The 18,976-nt window shown below is 28.7% G+C and overlaps 2 protein-coding genes across 3 annotated transcripts; one reads left to right on the top strand and one right to left on the bottom strand.

Annotated features, from left to right (window-relative positions):
• Window positions 1-10,605: 10,605 nt before the first annotated feature.
• Window positions 10,606-14,376, bottom strand: LOC111027240 (ribosome biogenesis protein BOP1 homolog). Its single transcript, XM_022305523.1, has 12 exons — window positions 14,122-14,376; window positions 13,891-14,042; window positions 13,706-13,823; window positions 13,291-13,626; window positions 13,060-13,227; window positions 12,801-12,975; window positions 12,470-12,679; window positions 12,284-12,387; window positions 11,944-12,117; window positions 11,765-11,864; window positions 10,892-11,087; window positions 10,606-10,819 (listed from the first exon to the last, which is right to left on the bottom strand). The coding sequence occupies exons 1-12, from the start codon at window positions 14,224-14,226 to the stop codon at window positions 10,666-10,668; spliced, it is 1,992 nt and encodes a 663-aa protein (XP_022161215.1). The 5' UTR covers window positions 14,227-14,376; the 3' UTR covers window positions 10,606-10,665.
• Window positions 14,377-14,498: 122 nt separating this feature from the next.
• Window positions 14,499-18,788, top strand: LOC111027241 (cytoplasmic tRNA 2-thiolation protein 2). Of its 2 annotated transcripts, none has more exons than XM_022305525.1 (9): window positions 14,499-14,994; window positions 15,146-15,215; window positions 15,273-15,472; window positions 15,536-15,758; window positions 15,825-15,960; window positions 16,966-17,109; window positions 17,179-17,328; window positions 17,398-17,628; window positions 18,666-18,788. In XM_022305525.1, the coding sequence occupies exons 3-9, from the start codon at window positions 15,289-15,291 to the stop codon at window positions 18,762-18,764; spliced, it is 1,167 nt and encodes a 388-aa protein (XP_022161217.1). In that variant the 5' UTR covers window positions 14,499-14,994; window positions 15,146-15,215; window positions 15,273-15,288; the 3' UTR covers window positions 18,765-18,788. The 2 variants fall into 2 exon arrangements, with proteins under 2 accessions (XP_022161217.1, XP_022161216.1); XM_022305524.1 differs by having other exon boundaries at window positions 15,141-15,215.
• The last annotated feature ends 188 nt before the right edge of the window (window positions 18,789-18,976 follow it).

Raw genomic sequence — 18,976 nt, 5'->3', positions numbered from 1 at the left:
ATTATAAAAGTATGTACTTTTCATCTCGGCTTATAATTACATTTTTTGTAACGTTGTATTTGATATTTGATTTAATAGACAATAGTATAGGTATACAATATGGTATATACATAACAATAATATTATTTAGGTATTTAAACATTTTATGGTTTTATTTTGTATCCTTAGGATGCGGTCATGCTATGATGACATTTGGTTTTACAGCTCCGGTTTTCATTTATTATGAGCTACAACTGAATTGTTCAATCTCGCACAGTATGGCAGTGTTCTATGTGCGGCAAATAAGCTTAAAAAAATAAATTATGAAAAATCCGTTGTGGTGAAAACGCATGGTATGACCCTAGCCTCGATATACATATTGAAACATCAAATGAATTGAACCTGTTTGGTTTCGTTCAGCTATAACTAGGTAGGTGTTTTTTAATCTGTGTTTTTACTATTAGATACAGCGCACAATGACTATCAATATAGCGATGCTAAATATTATGTGTCCTACTTTTCCGTAAATCCGTCTGATTATTAACATACGTGCCTATATTATTATGAATTATGATAAGTATAGGTGTATTGTTATCATTGTTTTCCGAAAGTTTTATACACGCAAAAATAAAACAACCCGACTCTACATACGCCAACTAATATTATTATTTATTATATAACTAAACATAATATTCATAACGTAATAATGAACATAACATCGATCTCGCGTTAGTTCTTGAATCAATATAATTGTAAACAACCTTATTTTTACAACCATCTATAGCATATGTACCTACTCACTGCGCAATATTATTACATACCAATGTAATAATTAAAGGTTTTACAATTATAGTGAACGTCGCAAACTTTTCCAAAGTTGGTCACGGCGATTGGTGCACGGTTTTCAGGAGGATGTAAATTACAAAATTATTCGATTTTTGCTTGACTGTATTTTATGTGTACCCATATAATATATTCGATAATGCGTTGTATAGCAAACACATATTTTGAAAAATGTCTCAAGTCTCAATCATTATTAGAACATAGCTCATAAATACGGGGCGCATACCAACACTTTAGAATACAGAGTACAGATAATAATAATATGAATAATAAAAATACATTTACCGCTCTGCTCAGAATCCAATCGACAAATGTATACGAGTTTACCTCTATTTTAGATTAGGAAAATTAGTCTGTATTTGTATGGGCAAATGTCGGTCCAATAATATTTAGACCAAGTTTAAGCTACAAACATAATATTGTGTTGTCGAATAACAAAAATTTGTTTAAATAAACATGTTTATAAAACACTTTAATTGAGTTAGGTTTATAGCGATAAACTATAAATGTACAAGCATTGAACTCGATTAAAATTAAATGGACTGTGGATTATGATAATTTAATACAGCGAGGTACCTGCTTGGCTGCTTATAGGTACTTTATGTATGGTTGCATACTTGTATATGAATAATATGATAACTACAATATATCTACGCACTGTATGCCTGTATACTTACGTAATTTTAATATTTCACCCAATTTATAAACTATAAATAAAATAACTAATAGGTATGAATAATATTAAAAGATGTTAGTTCAAAATTAAAATTATGATAACTTGACATGTTTGTACAATATACTATTCTATACAATTTCGTGACCAATATTATGTATGTGTATCTATATAATCAAGCTACTTAGGTACATTATAAAATATCCAATAGTATTTCAGATAATAGTATTCCGAATGCGTACCTAATTTGCATACATTCGGTACGACGATATATCTTTAATAAATATAAAAACGCCAGTTACAATACTAATATTTTTCCCCTATTCGAGTAATCTTCTCTTGTTGTACTTAACGTAACCAGCTAAGAATATAATATTTTTCACATTTTTCTGAATGCTTTTGAAATGTTAGCATACATAATATCGTGATTATCATATTTTGTCGTCAAGTTTTAACGTTATAAAACGAAATAAGAACTATAGTCGGCATATGTACCTATGAAATATTCGTTGGACTTGTATAAATGTATAATATTGTATAATGATCACCAAAAGTTATAAATTATGAATGTAAGTAGAAGCATAAAATACAATAGCCATTTGGATGTCAAAAAATAATAATAAACCAATCAATAAGAAGTACTAATAAGTAGTAAAAATCAAAAAATTAAAACATAATAGCTAGGCATTAAAATTTAAAATAGTTTCTTATTTGAGATAGATCAATATTAGATATTTATTGAAAAATTAAAAAATGTTAATAATAAATAATTTAATACTAATTAAAATATTTTGGGCGATTCTATGTAAAAATTATGTTCCAGTTCTAGTTAGAATGGTGGGATAGTTTATGATAAAATCTTTAATAATAATTGCGAACAAAACACATTACATATAAGGGTAAAATTCGTTTAATAGACTCCACCCCTTCAACTTTGAAATACAATTTTAGTCAAATTATTGATGCCTACAGGTGGTACCTATTTAATACTAAATCGTCAATCGAATACTGAAATGATGCACTGCGTGTTTTTATTTTATTTATAAGTCATGACCAAGAATAATATTAGGTAGGTAGTTTGTTCCTATAAACGAATTATTTATTCTGATTAATAGTATAATAGATATTATTATTTGGACATATTTCACAGTTTAGAGTACTAAACTTATTACATAGTACATCTTACATGGTTAAATAGTTTCACCTTCACTACAGTGCAAGTAAAAAATAAATTATACTATATAGTATTACCATACCTACTACAATAAACTGTTGTCCACTCTTTTTCCTCGTCCTTGAAATCACTTATACTGTTCTGTGGACTGTGTTTATACGCCTAACACAATAATAACACTATCAACAAAAAAAAAAAAGATATCGATTTTACAACCTTTATTTAAAATTACATTCATGGATTATATTTACCACATACGTGAATAGGTTATAATATTTAAAACTTTTTAAAAGAGTGTAGGCACCTAAACGGCTAAACAAGATAGGTACTTATTTTGTTTAATCGAATACAAAATGAAATACATTTTCAAAAATATTCAAAAATAATTGTATTTTGAAGTACAAACTACGTACCGTTGATATCCAATATCTTTTAAAAATGTGTATTAATTATAGGTAATCGTTTCGGGTTAAAAATTGTGTCTTGACTCTTGATAACAATATTATTACTACTCACATATGTTTTAATGTGTTATAATATTTTATAACATACCTACCATTATAAAAAACTAAAAAATTCGATTAAACTAAATGCTGACCAAATTGTATGAACGTTTCTGTTCAACAAATTAACATTTTTTTTAACTCGCGTTTTTGAACGTTCGATGTGCCAATGTGTTTTTTTTATTATTAATAATAATAAAAAGATAAATATGATGAATATAAACCGATAAAATTACTTTAACGTTATAATTCGCAAAACCAGGAAATTGTTAATATTTTAATAATCGAAGACCGAAATGGTTCTATAAGTCCCTCTACTTCTCCATTATTAACTGCAGGAAGTCCGGATGTTCAAACTTCAAATTCGCAGTCACACAGATTATATATTTATAATCGATTTATATCGTAGCCTTGGAATCAATATCTCTCACTAATCATTTTATAGGTACCTACCTGTTATAATATTTGAAGCGATTTTATTATTTTTTGACAAAACCCATTAATATTTAACTGAGAAAAAATTCAAAAAATTATGTAAATACTAACTATTTTATGAATAATAATTACATTGGTGTTATTGTATAAGCATATAATATATAATATGCAATTATCTTGGGAAAAAATCGAAAACGTACCAAAACAATGAATTATTATCAAGTATAACTATATATAACTATACAACTAATTTTAACTCTTTTTAAACAAAAAAATCATTTCCATTTATTTTCGAGAACTAGGACAGGAATTAAATTTAGAAAAAAAACAGGGAACTCACTTCTGTTGTAGAGTAGGTTTAGAGTGTAGTTAGGTACTTTGTAATTTAGTAAGTTAGTAGGAAGATCTGGACTTAATGGATGTGATAAATTTGAATTTAATTATACGAAAAACGATTCTGAGTAAAGGGATATTAGGTAGATCAGAATTTATTCTATTACCTACTAGGATAGTGTAAGTCATATTATTATACTATTAATATGTCCTTAACACGATAAGTTGTAAATGTATAATATATTTTATTAAAAATGTCGCATATAATTCATTTGTCAATACTGACGAACAGTAAGAACGGAAAAAACTGTGCAAGAATAAGTAGAATAACTTAAAATAAGTCTAAATATTTTGAAAAATGTTTATCGTGTATAAAAATAACGATTTACGCAATGAAAAAAAAAATGAATTCAAGTACCTACATAACGATAAATATGCCAAATAATTTTATTTTAAATAAAATAGTCCAATACAAATTTAGCACATAAATAATATAATACAATACGCCAATGGTCCATAATCAATACCTCGGAGGCTAGAAATAATAGTATTTATAATCAGTGGTTTTATTATTAATATATTCTGTGCGTTTACTAGTAAAATGTCTTAGAATAAGGTCCAAATCAATCATTTTGAACCAATACAATAATGTATACTAACAATAGTTGTATGGGTGTGCAAAATCAATGTGACGGGTGACAGCACCGAACTATTGTTCACAATATGAGTTAGGTTGAGATGAAAATTGTTTGTGAATTTCCACAATTTTATACCGATATTGTGAAGGGAGGCTTGTCTGGATTGGATATTTAATTCCTGTAATTTAACATAAAAATGTCTTCAGCTTCATTACGCAAGCAATAATACATATTACAAACCAGAAAGTAGGCACTTACATACATAGGTAAAGAGTTTTGATCTAAGAAATATATGGTAAAATGATTTTCTTTAAAATGTCTGTAATTTATAATATATTGTTGTATAATATCTGTATAATTGTATTACAAGTTTAAAGTTACAAGTACACCAATATACCATATTTCATTTCATATCCAATATGCATTATAAACACATAACATTAATTTTATTCTGTTAAACGATTAAACATATTCTAATATACCACATGTCCGTGAAAACTGGTTACCTACACTCTATTATAACTCAGTAACCTATACCTGTACTCGGTACCCTATACATATTTTAGAATTCTGCGTCTCTCTAAGATTCTAATTCTGTCTATATTGCAGATGATCCAATAGTCTAGTTTCGTGCCCCTCAAATATAATTTTTTTAAATACGAAAAGGGTACTGAGTAATATTGATAATTTAAATAATTAATTACACAGCGTACCCTGTTTTCGAGGAAATGGGGTATTTTAATTCCACCAAAACGTGTATATACTACCTAAAAACATTAATAGACAGCTGCCGCAATCGCGTCGCATAACTTACATTGGACAAACGATGTCTTTGGAAATCCCGAAAAGTTATCAGAGCTCATTTAAAACCAAACAAGGTGTAGCTAAATATACAGTAGCTGTTGAATATTAACATATTTTCTATATTACGTACAAACCGAATCAATACCTACACTTTGATGTATTACACGAACAAGTTGGTTGACCTTATCGAGTGCAGCGTTCGAGATAAAAACAAGTTTCAATAATGTAACACTCAGTGATGGTTGCTTTCAGGACAGTTTACGATATATTGCCTATACTGTTGACTCGTCCTCAATTTTCGAAAAAAATATCAAGGTGCAGAAACGACAGATAATTATAATGCGCGTGACTTGTGGGTAAATAATAGGTAATAAGTAACCACGATGGTTATGTTATGCTAGAAACATTACCATTACAAATTATGATAATTCGAAATCTTAACTACAAAAAACAAATAGACTACTCTTGTTTTTTATATTGACTTTGTGGTGCATTATAAACTGTAACAATAAGATGTACGTATATTTTTACGATTTTGAATAATACCTCCATATATTACAATTTACAATATTATGTATATTTTTACAATATCGTCAATAAAATAAAACTGTTCTCGACAGGCACCTACCTATAATACGTATTATGTTATAATATTATAAGTCAGCTTTGGAGGTCATAACTTTTTGAATACAATCATTTGTAGCGGCCTCAATGTAACGTCTAATCTTGTCTTTGTACATTAAAATAACAGCTAACACATAGGTAGAAACTAGAAACACACACATCACGCACAAGTAGTTACTCATTGCAAGTTTAATACCTACCTAATTAAATTATTTATTTGTCTAATAAATCGCGATGCCAATAATGTCTTAACCAGTGAGGCGAGGAAATCGGAAATAGAAAGGAAGGCCAAATTTCTTATGTAAGGGTCTATTTTCGTTTGACCTGATGACCGGGGTCATATTGCGATTATTGCCTCCCGGATGTTAAAGGGTCAGTGGAGATACATTTTGGAACGTAAGCGTATGCAATTAAGTTTAGCAAGGTCATTAACAGTCATGGAATGGTAGTCTTTGTGATTTGTGCAACAATATTTTAGTTAAATACGATGGATCACCGATGTGGCAATGTACCATTATCCATTAATAATACGGACCGATATATTTTGGAATGCTCGAATTGGGTAGATGTCAAATGGTTTGGCAGGGCCCCAAATATATTTACATACCATAATATTACCATATGACTATTCACCAAACTGATAAGATCATAGCCCACAGGTATGTGTGTAGACGTAGTTTAGTTGTAATAATTAATTTATATTTTAGACTTTATAAAAGAGATTGAAAATAATGCACATAAAGCAGAGCATTTTAAAATTATGAACTGTATGACTCACTTATCCCTAGTTTTTCTACATTTTTTATACCCATTTTCATTTTCCATCTATTTTGGGGGAAACTATTATGTGCATTTGTGCATAACAACGATTTGATGAATAGATAAACAGAAAACAGGATATAAAACTTTAAAGTGTTCAGTTGTAATAATATAACAGATAAAAAATAGCTGAAAACCATCCACTACACCATCGGGAAACGGTAAGTAATAAAGAATCGTCCCAATCGTTACAGTGGTTCTCGACTAATTTTAACGCGCATTCTCTCTTAACCTTATAAACCACTTATCCACCTAATTATTTAAGCATTTTATAGAGTGTTAACTATTGTTCTTTTTGACACTAAAACTAACGGGAGTCCCCGTAGATTTGAGGCCTCTTCTCAAATTCTGTTAAAATAATATAAGCTGTACAGATTTTTAACCCAGTTATTTGGGTTGTTTTTATCAAATATAAAATACAGGTTTAATGTTACATCCAATCATAATAGTAGTTTATATCGAAGGGTGTAAGCCGACTTGGACTTTCCCAGCAAACTTGTTAATGGTCTCCGTGTTCAGTTTCACATGAATTTCTTGCAGAGGTAAATTTTAGGATTCCTGGTAAATCTCTCAGATTATTTGCTGCATTACATTAACTGTGTCCGTAACAATCCACACCATCAAATGATGAACGAAAACGTTTCTAGTCTATTACACTTTTCACGTTGACTCCGAGATTGGTTAGTAGGTACTTTTTGTAAGCAATTAAAAAATACTATAGATAGGACAAGATGGCTTGAGTGAGTGGAGATTCCATAGACAATAATACTTCAAAAATCATGCAATTAAGTGGCTATTGTAATAGTTAGGTAGGTACTAAGGTACTATCAGTATAATATTTTACCATATTTATGTATTTAAAAAAAACTAAATTGAATCGATCATAATCCAATATAATTTATAATTAATACGCTTTAAAATATCAGTGTAATCAAAACAGCGTCCAATAAATAATAATTATTATGTTTACCTACCTACCTGCAACTAAATACCTAAGGCGGTACTATAATTATTTATTTTATGTCCACGCATACGTCAAGGATATCGGTTCCTCGTCGTGTCTTGTAGAAAAACTTTTTATAGGTGTCATAATTAGTTTTTTAACTGAACATTTTTAAAGGGGATTGCCGCAGACATCAAATGCACTTTAATTCACTTGAATAAAAAATAATTAATGACCATATTTACATATATGTACTCTGACATGTGCGTTTCTGTATAGAATATCTACCAATGTTTTCCTTCTATGTAATATAATATTATAGATACCACTATACCAGACTTGGATAAAATGCTTTAAAAAATTATTAACTATAGGTAATAGTATAGTATACTTTGATTTAATAAAACTATTTTATAATTACTTCTAGCCTATATATTTAGGTATATATTATATAGGTATTAGTAAATATACGGAAACGCCTATTAATTTATAATACTTACAAACCGATAAATTATTTGATAAAAACTAACTGCTCACCCAGTCACACGACATAAACTATTTTTCCATATTTGTTGTAATAATAATACTATGTAACATTTCTGTTTGGGGTTAAAAAAACAATTATTATAATAGGTATTTCACAAGATCTTTCAGTGATCAAAAGTTTTTGATCACAGAACTTCAGCATTCGACGCCAAAAAAATGGTAGGTACTAGGACGTCCTCCCCCCCCCCCCCCCGGACAGAGACATTTCCCTCCTGAAACAATATATATTTGTTTTACACATACCAATGGATTGGAAAATATGTTCTTTGGTTTTATCCGAAATATACAATCATCATTTTTTATGATATTTAAGTTTTTTTAATTTCCGTGAGCTATACCACCTAAGTAAAAAATATTATTAAATATTATTTAGGCTTTTTGATTTGTATTATTTAATTTTGTATTATAATGTCAACAGTGTTAATATGATGTTATTATTTCATGAGATATCTTACCAGAATAAAAAATATAAGTTACGTTTTTTTTTACTTGTGTTATTTAATTATGTCATATTTATAATTTGTATTTGTGTATTGTTTAATATTTTTAATATTTATGATAGTGAATTTTTATTAGCATTTAGCAAATAGCAAAAGTACTATGATGACGTATAATTGAATTCAATTTATATATTAATTTAATAGAATTTTATTGAGCAAATTTATTTGCATTGTATATTATTATTATTGTTTAATATTTTTATTTTTTGTCCGGAAGAAATTTGTACCGTTCGAGGGGGGGGGGCATCCATTGTATCGGGGGCGAAAAGGCACGGCAGCGAGTCCTAGATTCCAAAAAAATACATCACAAAATAATCTAAAGTCTGGCGTCTGCCACATAGCACATGAAACCTACGAGTACATGGATTAAGATATATGATAGATGTACAAATGGGAGGTACCTACTAATCGTTTGAATATTTTGGATCTTATCATCTATGAACAACACCTGTCCTAATTATTCAAATTAAATAAACTTAGAAACAACGTTAATAATTAGAAAAAATAAGTTTTTTCAGTTGAAACAAGTAGGTATATAAGTATATACCTAGGTAACTAGGTAGATATTATATAGGTATTTAAAAAAAAATACTTTTACTTAACACATAGATACCAAGTATGGTACCAAGTACACAATAATACAGGTAAAACTAATATATAAATATGTTATAAGTATCTACGCCAGACATAAGTTGTGTACTATATAGGAAGATACATACTTCAAACTTTAAACATAGGTTACCTGTCGTAAGGCCATATGTTATTATTATTGTAGCTTTGTTTGTAGATACTTAATTAAATAATTAAACCTAACAGTTTTGAACTAAAATAAACTAAATTTGAAATTACCATACATTTTTGTTTTAAATAAATTAAGGTAAGCACATTCAAGCTGTTGCCCGTGAAAAATGTATAAGTAGGTAATCATCTTTTAGCCCTTGACATGAAAAAGGTTGCTGTCCCCTGGTTTACACTATACCAACATACCTGTACCAATATGGCTATATTATAATGGTGAATGTAAAGTGTCCAATAATATTAGATAGGTTAAATACAAAGAAAATTATTCAGATTATTTACTCCATTGAGATATAAAACTAATAATTTTATATCAAACATAATATTATTAGAAATATTTAATATGCAATTTTCATATTCCCAATATTATTTTTAAAAATAAAATTAACATGAATACTTTATTTATCAAGTTCAATTAACCCATCAAATTTTCTCTCAAGGCTAATACAATAATGAAAAATGATTTACAAGAATACCTGAATACTGAATACTCACATGTTATCACATATTATCAAATAAATAATTCATATAAATGCAATATTAACCAGCTACAACCTGTTCTGTAGTATCAGTGTATTGCTGTGATTCATCAAGGTACCAACTTTCACCATTATCCTTCACAAACCCTTTCTCTTCTTCTTTACAAAATTAAGAAATTTTATCAAAAATCAGAAATAAAAATAAACTGTCAGTTGGTAATCCAAACTGGAATGCTTATTCAGCTGTACAAAGCCAAAAACACAGTCACCAGCATTCTTATCAAAAAAGACTTTAATACATAATCTTTTGTGACAATTCATTCAGAATTTTTCTATCCAATTTCAAAAGTTACCACACTGTGAGATGTAAACACACAGCAACTACAGATATGTTAAGCCCAAATACTTTACAAAAACAATTATCCTGCAAAATTGTGAAAAATACAAATACTGTGTTTAGGCGATGTACAACTGTATTGCTTAAGAAGGATCAAATATGGTTTAAAAACATTAATATTCAACGTGTATGATCAAGTATATTTCAAAATTATTCTTAAATAATAAATTTTAAAAATCACGTAAACAGCCTAATAGTTTTGTCTGCTCCACAACTAAACACCCATGGTTCAGTAGGATGGAATGTCACGCCAAAAATACCAAAATCTGAGCAATCCTCATGTTCCTTCAATAATTTTAATGGAACAACTAATGGATTTTGAAGCAAATCACTAAAAATAAAATAATGAAATAATTTAAAACATTGGTATGAGAAAATTAAAGAATAAAGCAAATAAACTTACTTATACACCATTCCATGAGAAACAATTAAAGCTCGGTCATCAGAGCCGGATGCAAACAAAGGATAACGTTTATGGAAAGCAACAGAACGTACAGCCGTTGAATGTAATCTAAGAGTTTTGTAAGGTTTGGTGGAAAGATCAAGATCAAACCATAACATTTTTCTGTCATAAGTTCCAACAATAAGATTGTCGCCACCTAAATAACAAATAATAATAAGACTATACAGTGGTATAAAACAAAATATGATAAATATAACTAGTACACAGAGTAATAAGTTTACATTAACTAAAGCATTTTAATTTAAAAAACCAATAAATTATTAGGTGTTGAATGAATTTAAGGAAAGTTAAAAATGTAAAAATAAATCATTTTTTGACTAATTACCATTTAATTAGGAGACACTAATGTAGACCTAACCTACTGTGAAACAAAATAAGCTTTAAATACATAATTCCACATTTCCATCAATAATGGAAGATGAATCAAAAAAGCATTTAGTTATAATATCAGGTTTTGAGTATCATTTTTAAAATATTGTTAAGTATTTATATTTTTAATGGTTGAAGGTTTCAAATCCAAAAACAGTTTTAATATTTTTGTTATGGTTACACAATTTCAAAAACTTTGATCCGGTAAAATTTTTTTTACACAACTCTATATTGAATCAATTTTTTTCAAATTCACTGATTTAACAGAATAATAATAAATCACTATTTTATATGGGGATAACAAGCAAACGATAAACCATCATCTGTTTTTTGTATCTTGTACAACTTTTAGTGTTGTTTTGAAATTTTAAATGCAATGATTAACTTATTTCTAATAATTCAAGCATTAACTATTAAAATGATTAAAATTCAAAATATGTATACCTGGATGGATAGCCATTGATGAAATCCATTTTGCATAACTCATTAATTTTTTGAATAACTCTTGTTTAACTAAATCGTAAATTCTTATATTTTTTTGAGTCTGAAAAAGAAAATAGATTTATTAATTTTTTTATAGTAAAAAACAATTGTTATAATTATAAAATGAAATAATTATTTACTGCAACAAATAAGAACGGCCTAATTGGATGGAAAAGAACAGATTGCACCAATCCTTTAGATTTAGCAAATGGTAATTGTGATCGTCTAGTAGACATTTGATGAATGAGAACTGATCGGTTAGCGCCATCAGGCATAACTGTAGCAGCATAATCTCCCCTGCCATGCCATGTCACCTGAAAAAATTATTTATCATGGTTGAGCAATAATAAACAAAATTTAGAATACCATAAAAAATATTTATACTCGTTTTAAAAAATATTAATTAGTCTTGTTAAGTCATGTGCTACAAGATATTGAATAATGCATTTTTATAAATTTATCTTAAAATTACTTGTTTACCTGTTTTATTTCTTTAAAATGATTCAACACAAGACGAATGCCATTTTCCCATTCTTCAGGTGTTGCATCATCCCACTGAACAACTGCTTTGACCTTATCAGAGACTGAAAATAAATTTTTATAAATAAGTAAAGCAATAAATTATTCATCAGACAAGAAAAATAATTGTTTCAAAACAAATCATACCAATAGACGCTTGAACAGGTGGTGTGGATAGAATAGAATCCGTTTTGGAAATTATTAGATGATCACCAACACCTGGATTTATGATTAATAATTTGCGATCAGCTACAACTGCAACCAATGATAATGCTTTGTTCGGGTTCCATTCAACACTACGCACTATACCTCCAACTGGTATTGTCCTCAAACAACGGCCTGTACTAATTTCCCATACTGAAAATAATTTTTTTTTTAAACAAGTACAAAATTAGATTGTTTCTAAATAAATATATAACACTCATTGATATCATCTATTCTACATGTTAAATCCAAACATTTTATTAGTGTTTATTACTTTTAATGGTCATGTCATCAGATCCAGACAACAAATATTGACCAAGTGGATCAATAGATATACAACGGACCATATCAGTATGACCATTAAATACCAATGATTGAATCGTAGGGAATGGTTGTAGATCTTTAGGACTTGGCAATTTAGGCAATAGATCTTCTGGCTCAATAGTTAACTACAAATAAATTATTGAAATTATTATATAATTTAATACATTTGTCATTTAATAATGAAATATACAAATATACTCAGTACTTACTCTCATTTTCCTAGCTCTAGGACACAAATACAAATCCATACATCTTGTAAATCTCTCCTTGATAAATTTGGGATATGCTGGAACTTGCCTAAGACTAGAATACTTTTGTGGTACATAATGTAACTTGCGCTTCCAAGGAGTTTCTTCTTGTTTTTTCCATATTCTCATCTAAGTAGACAAATATTAAACACTGTGTTTAGAATACATACAGGAACAATAATAATAACTTACTTCTCGCTCATTGAATAAGAACTCAGGTGGAGGATTATAAGACTCTGCATGAGATGGTAAATTTCTCTTTGGGGCAGGTATATGATCAGTAATGCGCCTCATATGTTTATCTTCAGCATCGTCTGTACTCCACATCATATAGAAACTGCGTTCCCGTTTCTTCTCGCGTTCCCTTCGCTTTTGTTCTCTAGTTTTAAGAAGACCAGCTCTTATTAATCTAGCATAACGTTCAACACGTTGAGCTTCCTGTCGACTAGCAATAAATGACCGTTTGTGATCAGCTCCATTACGAATGGGCATGTTCATCACTTCTGATGTAAACCACTCAACCCATGGCTAAATATATATAAATACGATTGTAAATATACACGAAAAGTGAAAAACATTAGGTAATTAAGATGATATAAAACACTACCGCATATTGCTCGTATGTTGAATCAGGTATTTTACTAGATTCTATTCGTTGAATCAATTCTACATCTTTATCGCTTAAGACGACATCTTGTCCAGTTTGTAAGTCTCTAACCGTACGCCTATGATAAACGAATTATTAATTATGAGTGGGTACATTTGAAACAATCACTAAATAATAATACCAACCAGAAATCAGGGTTCTCCATTTTTTCCATAAAATTATCCAACTGATCCCCACGTTCAGGCTTAATGATTTTATTACCGTCCCAATCATATCCAACGTGTGGATATTCATCATACCAATTCATTGGTATATTTCCCACAGTGTTCCTGATGTCCTAAAAATATAATATTTACATTGTCAAAAAATAATATTCAAAATCTAAACAGTGAAATAGCTAGGAAATAAAAACCCACCTCTTCGTCTGAGGTGTCCATTTCAGCTTCGTATTCTACATAGTCGTTTGGTTTTTCGGCAGGCGGTAGGCCGTTGACCTCTTCAGCAGGCTTGGAGTCCTCCATTGTTTTTTTTATTACAAATCCGAACTTATATCTTTAATTTACAAATTACTATATTAATTATTAACACGTTTTAACTACAAAACTGACATTATAAATAATAATAAATAATAATTATGCCGACATGCCGTATTGCCGAGTGCCCGTGTCAGTGTTAAGAAGTCACATGTATTTTGCCAATTGCCCGATTGCCGTTGCTAACATCTTATACTATGGAGAAAACAGATTAACGAAACGCGCTCTAGTGGAAACAATTTCTACCCCCCGATTCGGGATGTATAGATGTAGTTTTAAATTGGTTATTTTACTTTTTCTAATGAATTCATTTTGTTATTGAAACCTTATACGCTAGTAAAGCTTACCGTATGCCCTGGTAAGTACAATTTCTACTGGTGTATCAAATACATTTCACTTAAAGCACTAAAGCAGTTAAAGCAAAACAGTTATTTAGCCATGGCATAATATGATCTAAGGAAAATACATACAATCTGATAATGATATAATCTATTCTGTGATAGTACTATCTGATTCTGGAATATTGATAATACACATGTGCGTATTATCTAAGTCTGAATCTGAAATATAAGAATTCAGTAGTCGATTCTCAAGTTTTAATTTATGAGGTACATCAAATAATTGCATACAATTTTTAAACATAAAAATTTGCTCAATACCCATTACCCAGTTGAAATTTTGAGAATTTTCTGGAACAATGTGTAGCGTTAACGAAGAAGGAACCGAAGCATTCGAAGTACTTAAGCCTATTGAACCGTAAGACTATCATTTTATTTATTATTTTAATGAGTTTACATCGAATCTAGAATCATAATTTATTAATATCTTTTATAAACTAAAAATTCCAAATTTAATCTATATTTTATTTATTTTGAGATATTGACGGTATTGTTTTTACACAGATTAGAATTAAAATGTCGTAAATGTCTTATCGAAGATGGAAATGTTGTCTTACAAAAAAAATTTGTGTACTGCAAGTGAGTAAAAATTATTCGACAATTGACTTCCTTAACTAACGATAACTTTTATCATAGGACTTGTTTTGTACCTATGGTTACTCATAAGTTTCGTGCTACCCTTGGCAAATCAAAATTAGTCAATAGAGGTGAACGTGTACTGGTATGTGTAAGTGGCTCCCAATCTTCAGTATCTTTACTACATATGATATGGACAGGACTACAGCAATCTACTTACAAGAGATTAACATTTGATCCTGTAGTGTTATATATTGATGGTAATGACATTTACTTGGTTAATGTTGTACTGATTAAAATTAATTCATTTTAAAACATTTCAGAAAGTGTTTTACATGATTATCCCCAGGATCAAGTGAATAAAATTCAAGAATTTTTTGAAAAATACGGTTTAACTTACCACATAGTAAAGTTTGCTGCAGCCGTTTATTCGGATAATTGTTTGAATGAAGACACTAATATTGACCAACATAATGATAAACTAAAAAATATATTTAACAATTTATCTGACCTTACATTAAAAGAAGATATGTTAATGAAACTTCGGTAACTATCATAGATACATCCATATAATATTTTTATTTATTCATTATTTTTAAATTTCATTTTTAGAAAACGTGCAATAACAAAATTAGCTGATCTGTTAAAATGTACCCGTATCATGACTGCAGAAAATGAACATAAATTATCTATTCGATTGCTTTCCAATGTAGCTCTAGGTCGTGGATCTCAAATATCTTTGGACATAGTAAAAAAAAACTAAATTTATTTTCTTATTAATATTATAATCTAATACAGGTTACCTACTACATTCCTTACTCCTTAATAAGAACATAATACAGTGAAACCTCCTATAACAAACACTTCTAAGCATTGGATGTTTTCTTAGGAACAAACTTCAAGTTGAACCCACCAAATAGACAAAATTTTAGCAACTGAGTGTCTGGTATTTAAAGTTTCCACTGTGTAATAAATCTAAAGACACTATCGTAACTAATACATAAAATTAAATTAATATTTTTTTTGTTTAATTTTTAAACATTTTAAATAATACATTACACTTAATGCAATTGGATATATTTTTTTAATTTAATTTTACTCCCAATGCTCTAAATTGAGAAAACTACTAAAATAAAGTTATACAAGTTATACATATATAATATACAGCATAAATCACCGCCATGAGCTTTATTACATTAAAAGACTACTTGCAATGATAACAATTTAAAAATGTTAGCAATAACTCCATAATATGATTGTTCATTAAATGGTTAGAAACTTAAAACAAGATATCAACCCTAATGAGCTTAACACCAATCTACTACTGTTTGCCGATTACTATGAGCAATTAATCATTATATTTTATTCTGTAGATATGAATTTGTTGAACATTATTATTTATTCAAATATATGCTGAGGTTTTGGTGTTTTCAAGTTTATAATGTAGCATCAGGAGCACGATAACTTGATCACTGAGATCAATATGTCATGTCTTCAGCTTATATTAAGACTCGTCCTAACAGTAAACTAACTACCAAATGCAACAAAAAAAAAACTGGCTACCTTTTGGTTTTTGTAACCTAATTCTACTGTATATTCAATATTATATTTATAATATGATTTCATAAATAAAGCAATTAATAGATGAATTTCTATAGCCATTGCATTAGTGTGTATACATAAATGTACAATGTTAAAATTTTAAATTATTAACTGATTACATTTTCAAGACTTACATTAATATATATTATAGGGGCTTGCAGTTAATAATAAAAATAATGACAAAACATCTTTAGTCACAATACGACCAATGAGGAATCTGTCTGCTAAAGAAATTTCATATTATGCTTTATTCAATAAGTTAGATGATTTTATGCACTCAAATTTCTTAACAGCTGTATGTATACAAAGGCATTATGTGTATATCGACCATCTGAAGAACTAAATAGGTTTTAATTGATTTTAGACTAGTGAAGATGAATCAATACAAAAAACTACAGAACGATTTGTAAATGATTTGCAAGTTGATTTTCCTTCTACTGTATCAACAATATTTAGAACTGGAGAAAAAATATCTGAAAAAACATCAGCTATAGCATATTGTTTGTTATGTCTAGTATGTACTTATTCTATTTCTTTTTTTTTGCATCTCATAATTCTAAAATATCTTGAATAATGTTCACAGGGCATTATGGAAGTCAACATGTCACCTTCTTCAGCTATGGAAGCAACAAAGTATTCAAAATATGTTTCGCTAATGGGAGTTAAAGCATTAAAACTTAGTTTAAAAGAACTTAAAAATGAAGAGACCAATGAAAAAACTTGTAATGGATGCAAATGTAAAAATAAACAGGATTTAAAAGAAGAAATTATTGAAAGCTTGTGTTATGCTTGCACACATATAATTCAAGACTTAGTAAGGTTTAATTTAATAATTGTTATTAAATTAAGGCTGTTAAAAGCGGGTTTTTCCTGCATTTAGACCAATAAGCAGGAGAAAAAAGCTTCCTGAGGTCCAATTGTAATTTGGAAAAAATTTTGTAATTCCTTATTCTTCTTCCTGGGTTATGAAAGAAATTAATTTTCGATTTTTTTTTTATATTGACACTTAAATAAAAGTAGTGTTTGAAAAAAAAATTAAATTAATTTGGTTCTATACTAATGCAACAATACAAAAAAATCGAAAATCCATTTCCTACATACCCTAGAATTGAGAATAAGAAATTCAAATGTTTTCAAAATTAAAATCAGGCTTTGGTACTGCGTGAATTTTTCTTCCACTTTTATGATTGCAAATATGTACGTAACTGATTTCCAAGTATCTTAGCCATAGTTTATCTTTAATGACTTAGTGTTAGGGGAACTCATGCACACTAATGATCAGCCATTACACACACCGTTGCACATCACTCACGATGGATATAGATTATTGCCTAAATCCAATATAAAATGGTTTGCTTTCAATAAAAAGCCTTCATTTTTTTAAAACAAAAAACACATGATTATGGAATATAGTTACATTTGGGATAAGAGGAAGTGAGGCGCAATATTAGTTTTCTTTACCAGATTCACGCGCAACATAGATCGAGTTCATGTGAGATCGTTTTTTTTCTTATATTTTTTAGTAAAATCACCTTTTACATTTTTATCCATGGTTTGGCTTAACAGTTTTAAACTTTCTTATTATATTATTTGATTTAAAAAAATTAATGCTATACATTTAAATGGATATTTAATTGTTTTGAGACAATGTTTTAGACGAATCCGACGTCTCTTCTCAAAAATATTATTCCCTATAATTTTGGTGATAAGTGGTTATACACCCAAGATTTAACTCAAATACATAAAAAAAAATTATTGTTGATGCCGTTCGCGGGCAGGAAAAAACAAATAGTGCACTAACACTTTTAAGTGTAATATATAATACGACTATAAATTTAATGTTATTTTCAGGAATCTTTGGATGATTTACCAGAAGACATACTTAATAAAGAAAAAGAAAGATTACAATTTAAAAAAATGGAAGAACAAATAAAGGATTTTTTGCTGTGATTCTTAATAAATGGTTAAACTAAGTTCCTTGTATTATACTTTTTTTTACATTAGTAAAAACACTTATCTTTATTTAAAGATAAACGATCGTATAAGAAAAATAACATTTTTAATATGTTGAGTGTTGCTCCAACCTAAATTGTTCATTGAAAATTAATCTTACATCACATGACAGGTAATATTTTATTAATTAAAGAGGAATAATGAAGTAC

The sequence above is a fragment of the Myzus persicae genome, unplaced genomic scaffold, assembly GCF_001856785.1.
Source record: "Myzus persicae strain clone G006 unplaced genomic scaffold, MPER_G0061.0, whole genome shotgun sequence".
NCBI classification, from domain to species: domain Eukaryota; kingdom Metazoa; phylum Arthropoda; class Insecta; order Hemiptera; family Aphididae; genus Myzus; species Myzus persicae.
Note: the sequence above shows the minus strand (reverse complement) of the source record. Positions and strands in the feature narration are given on the sequence as shown.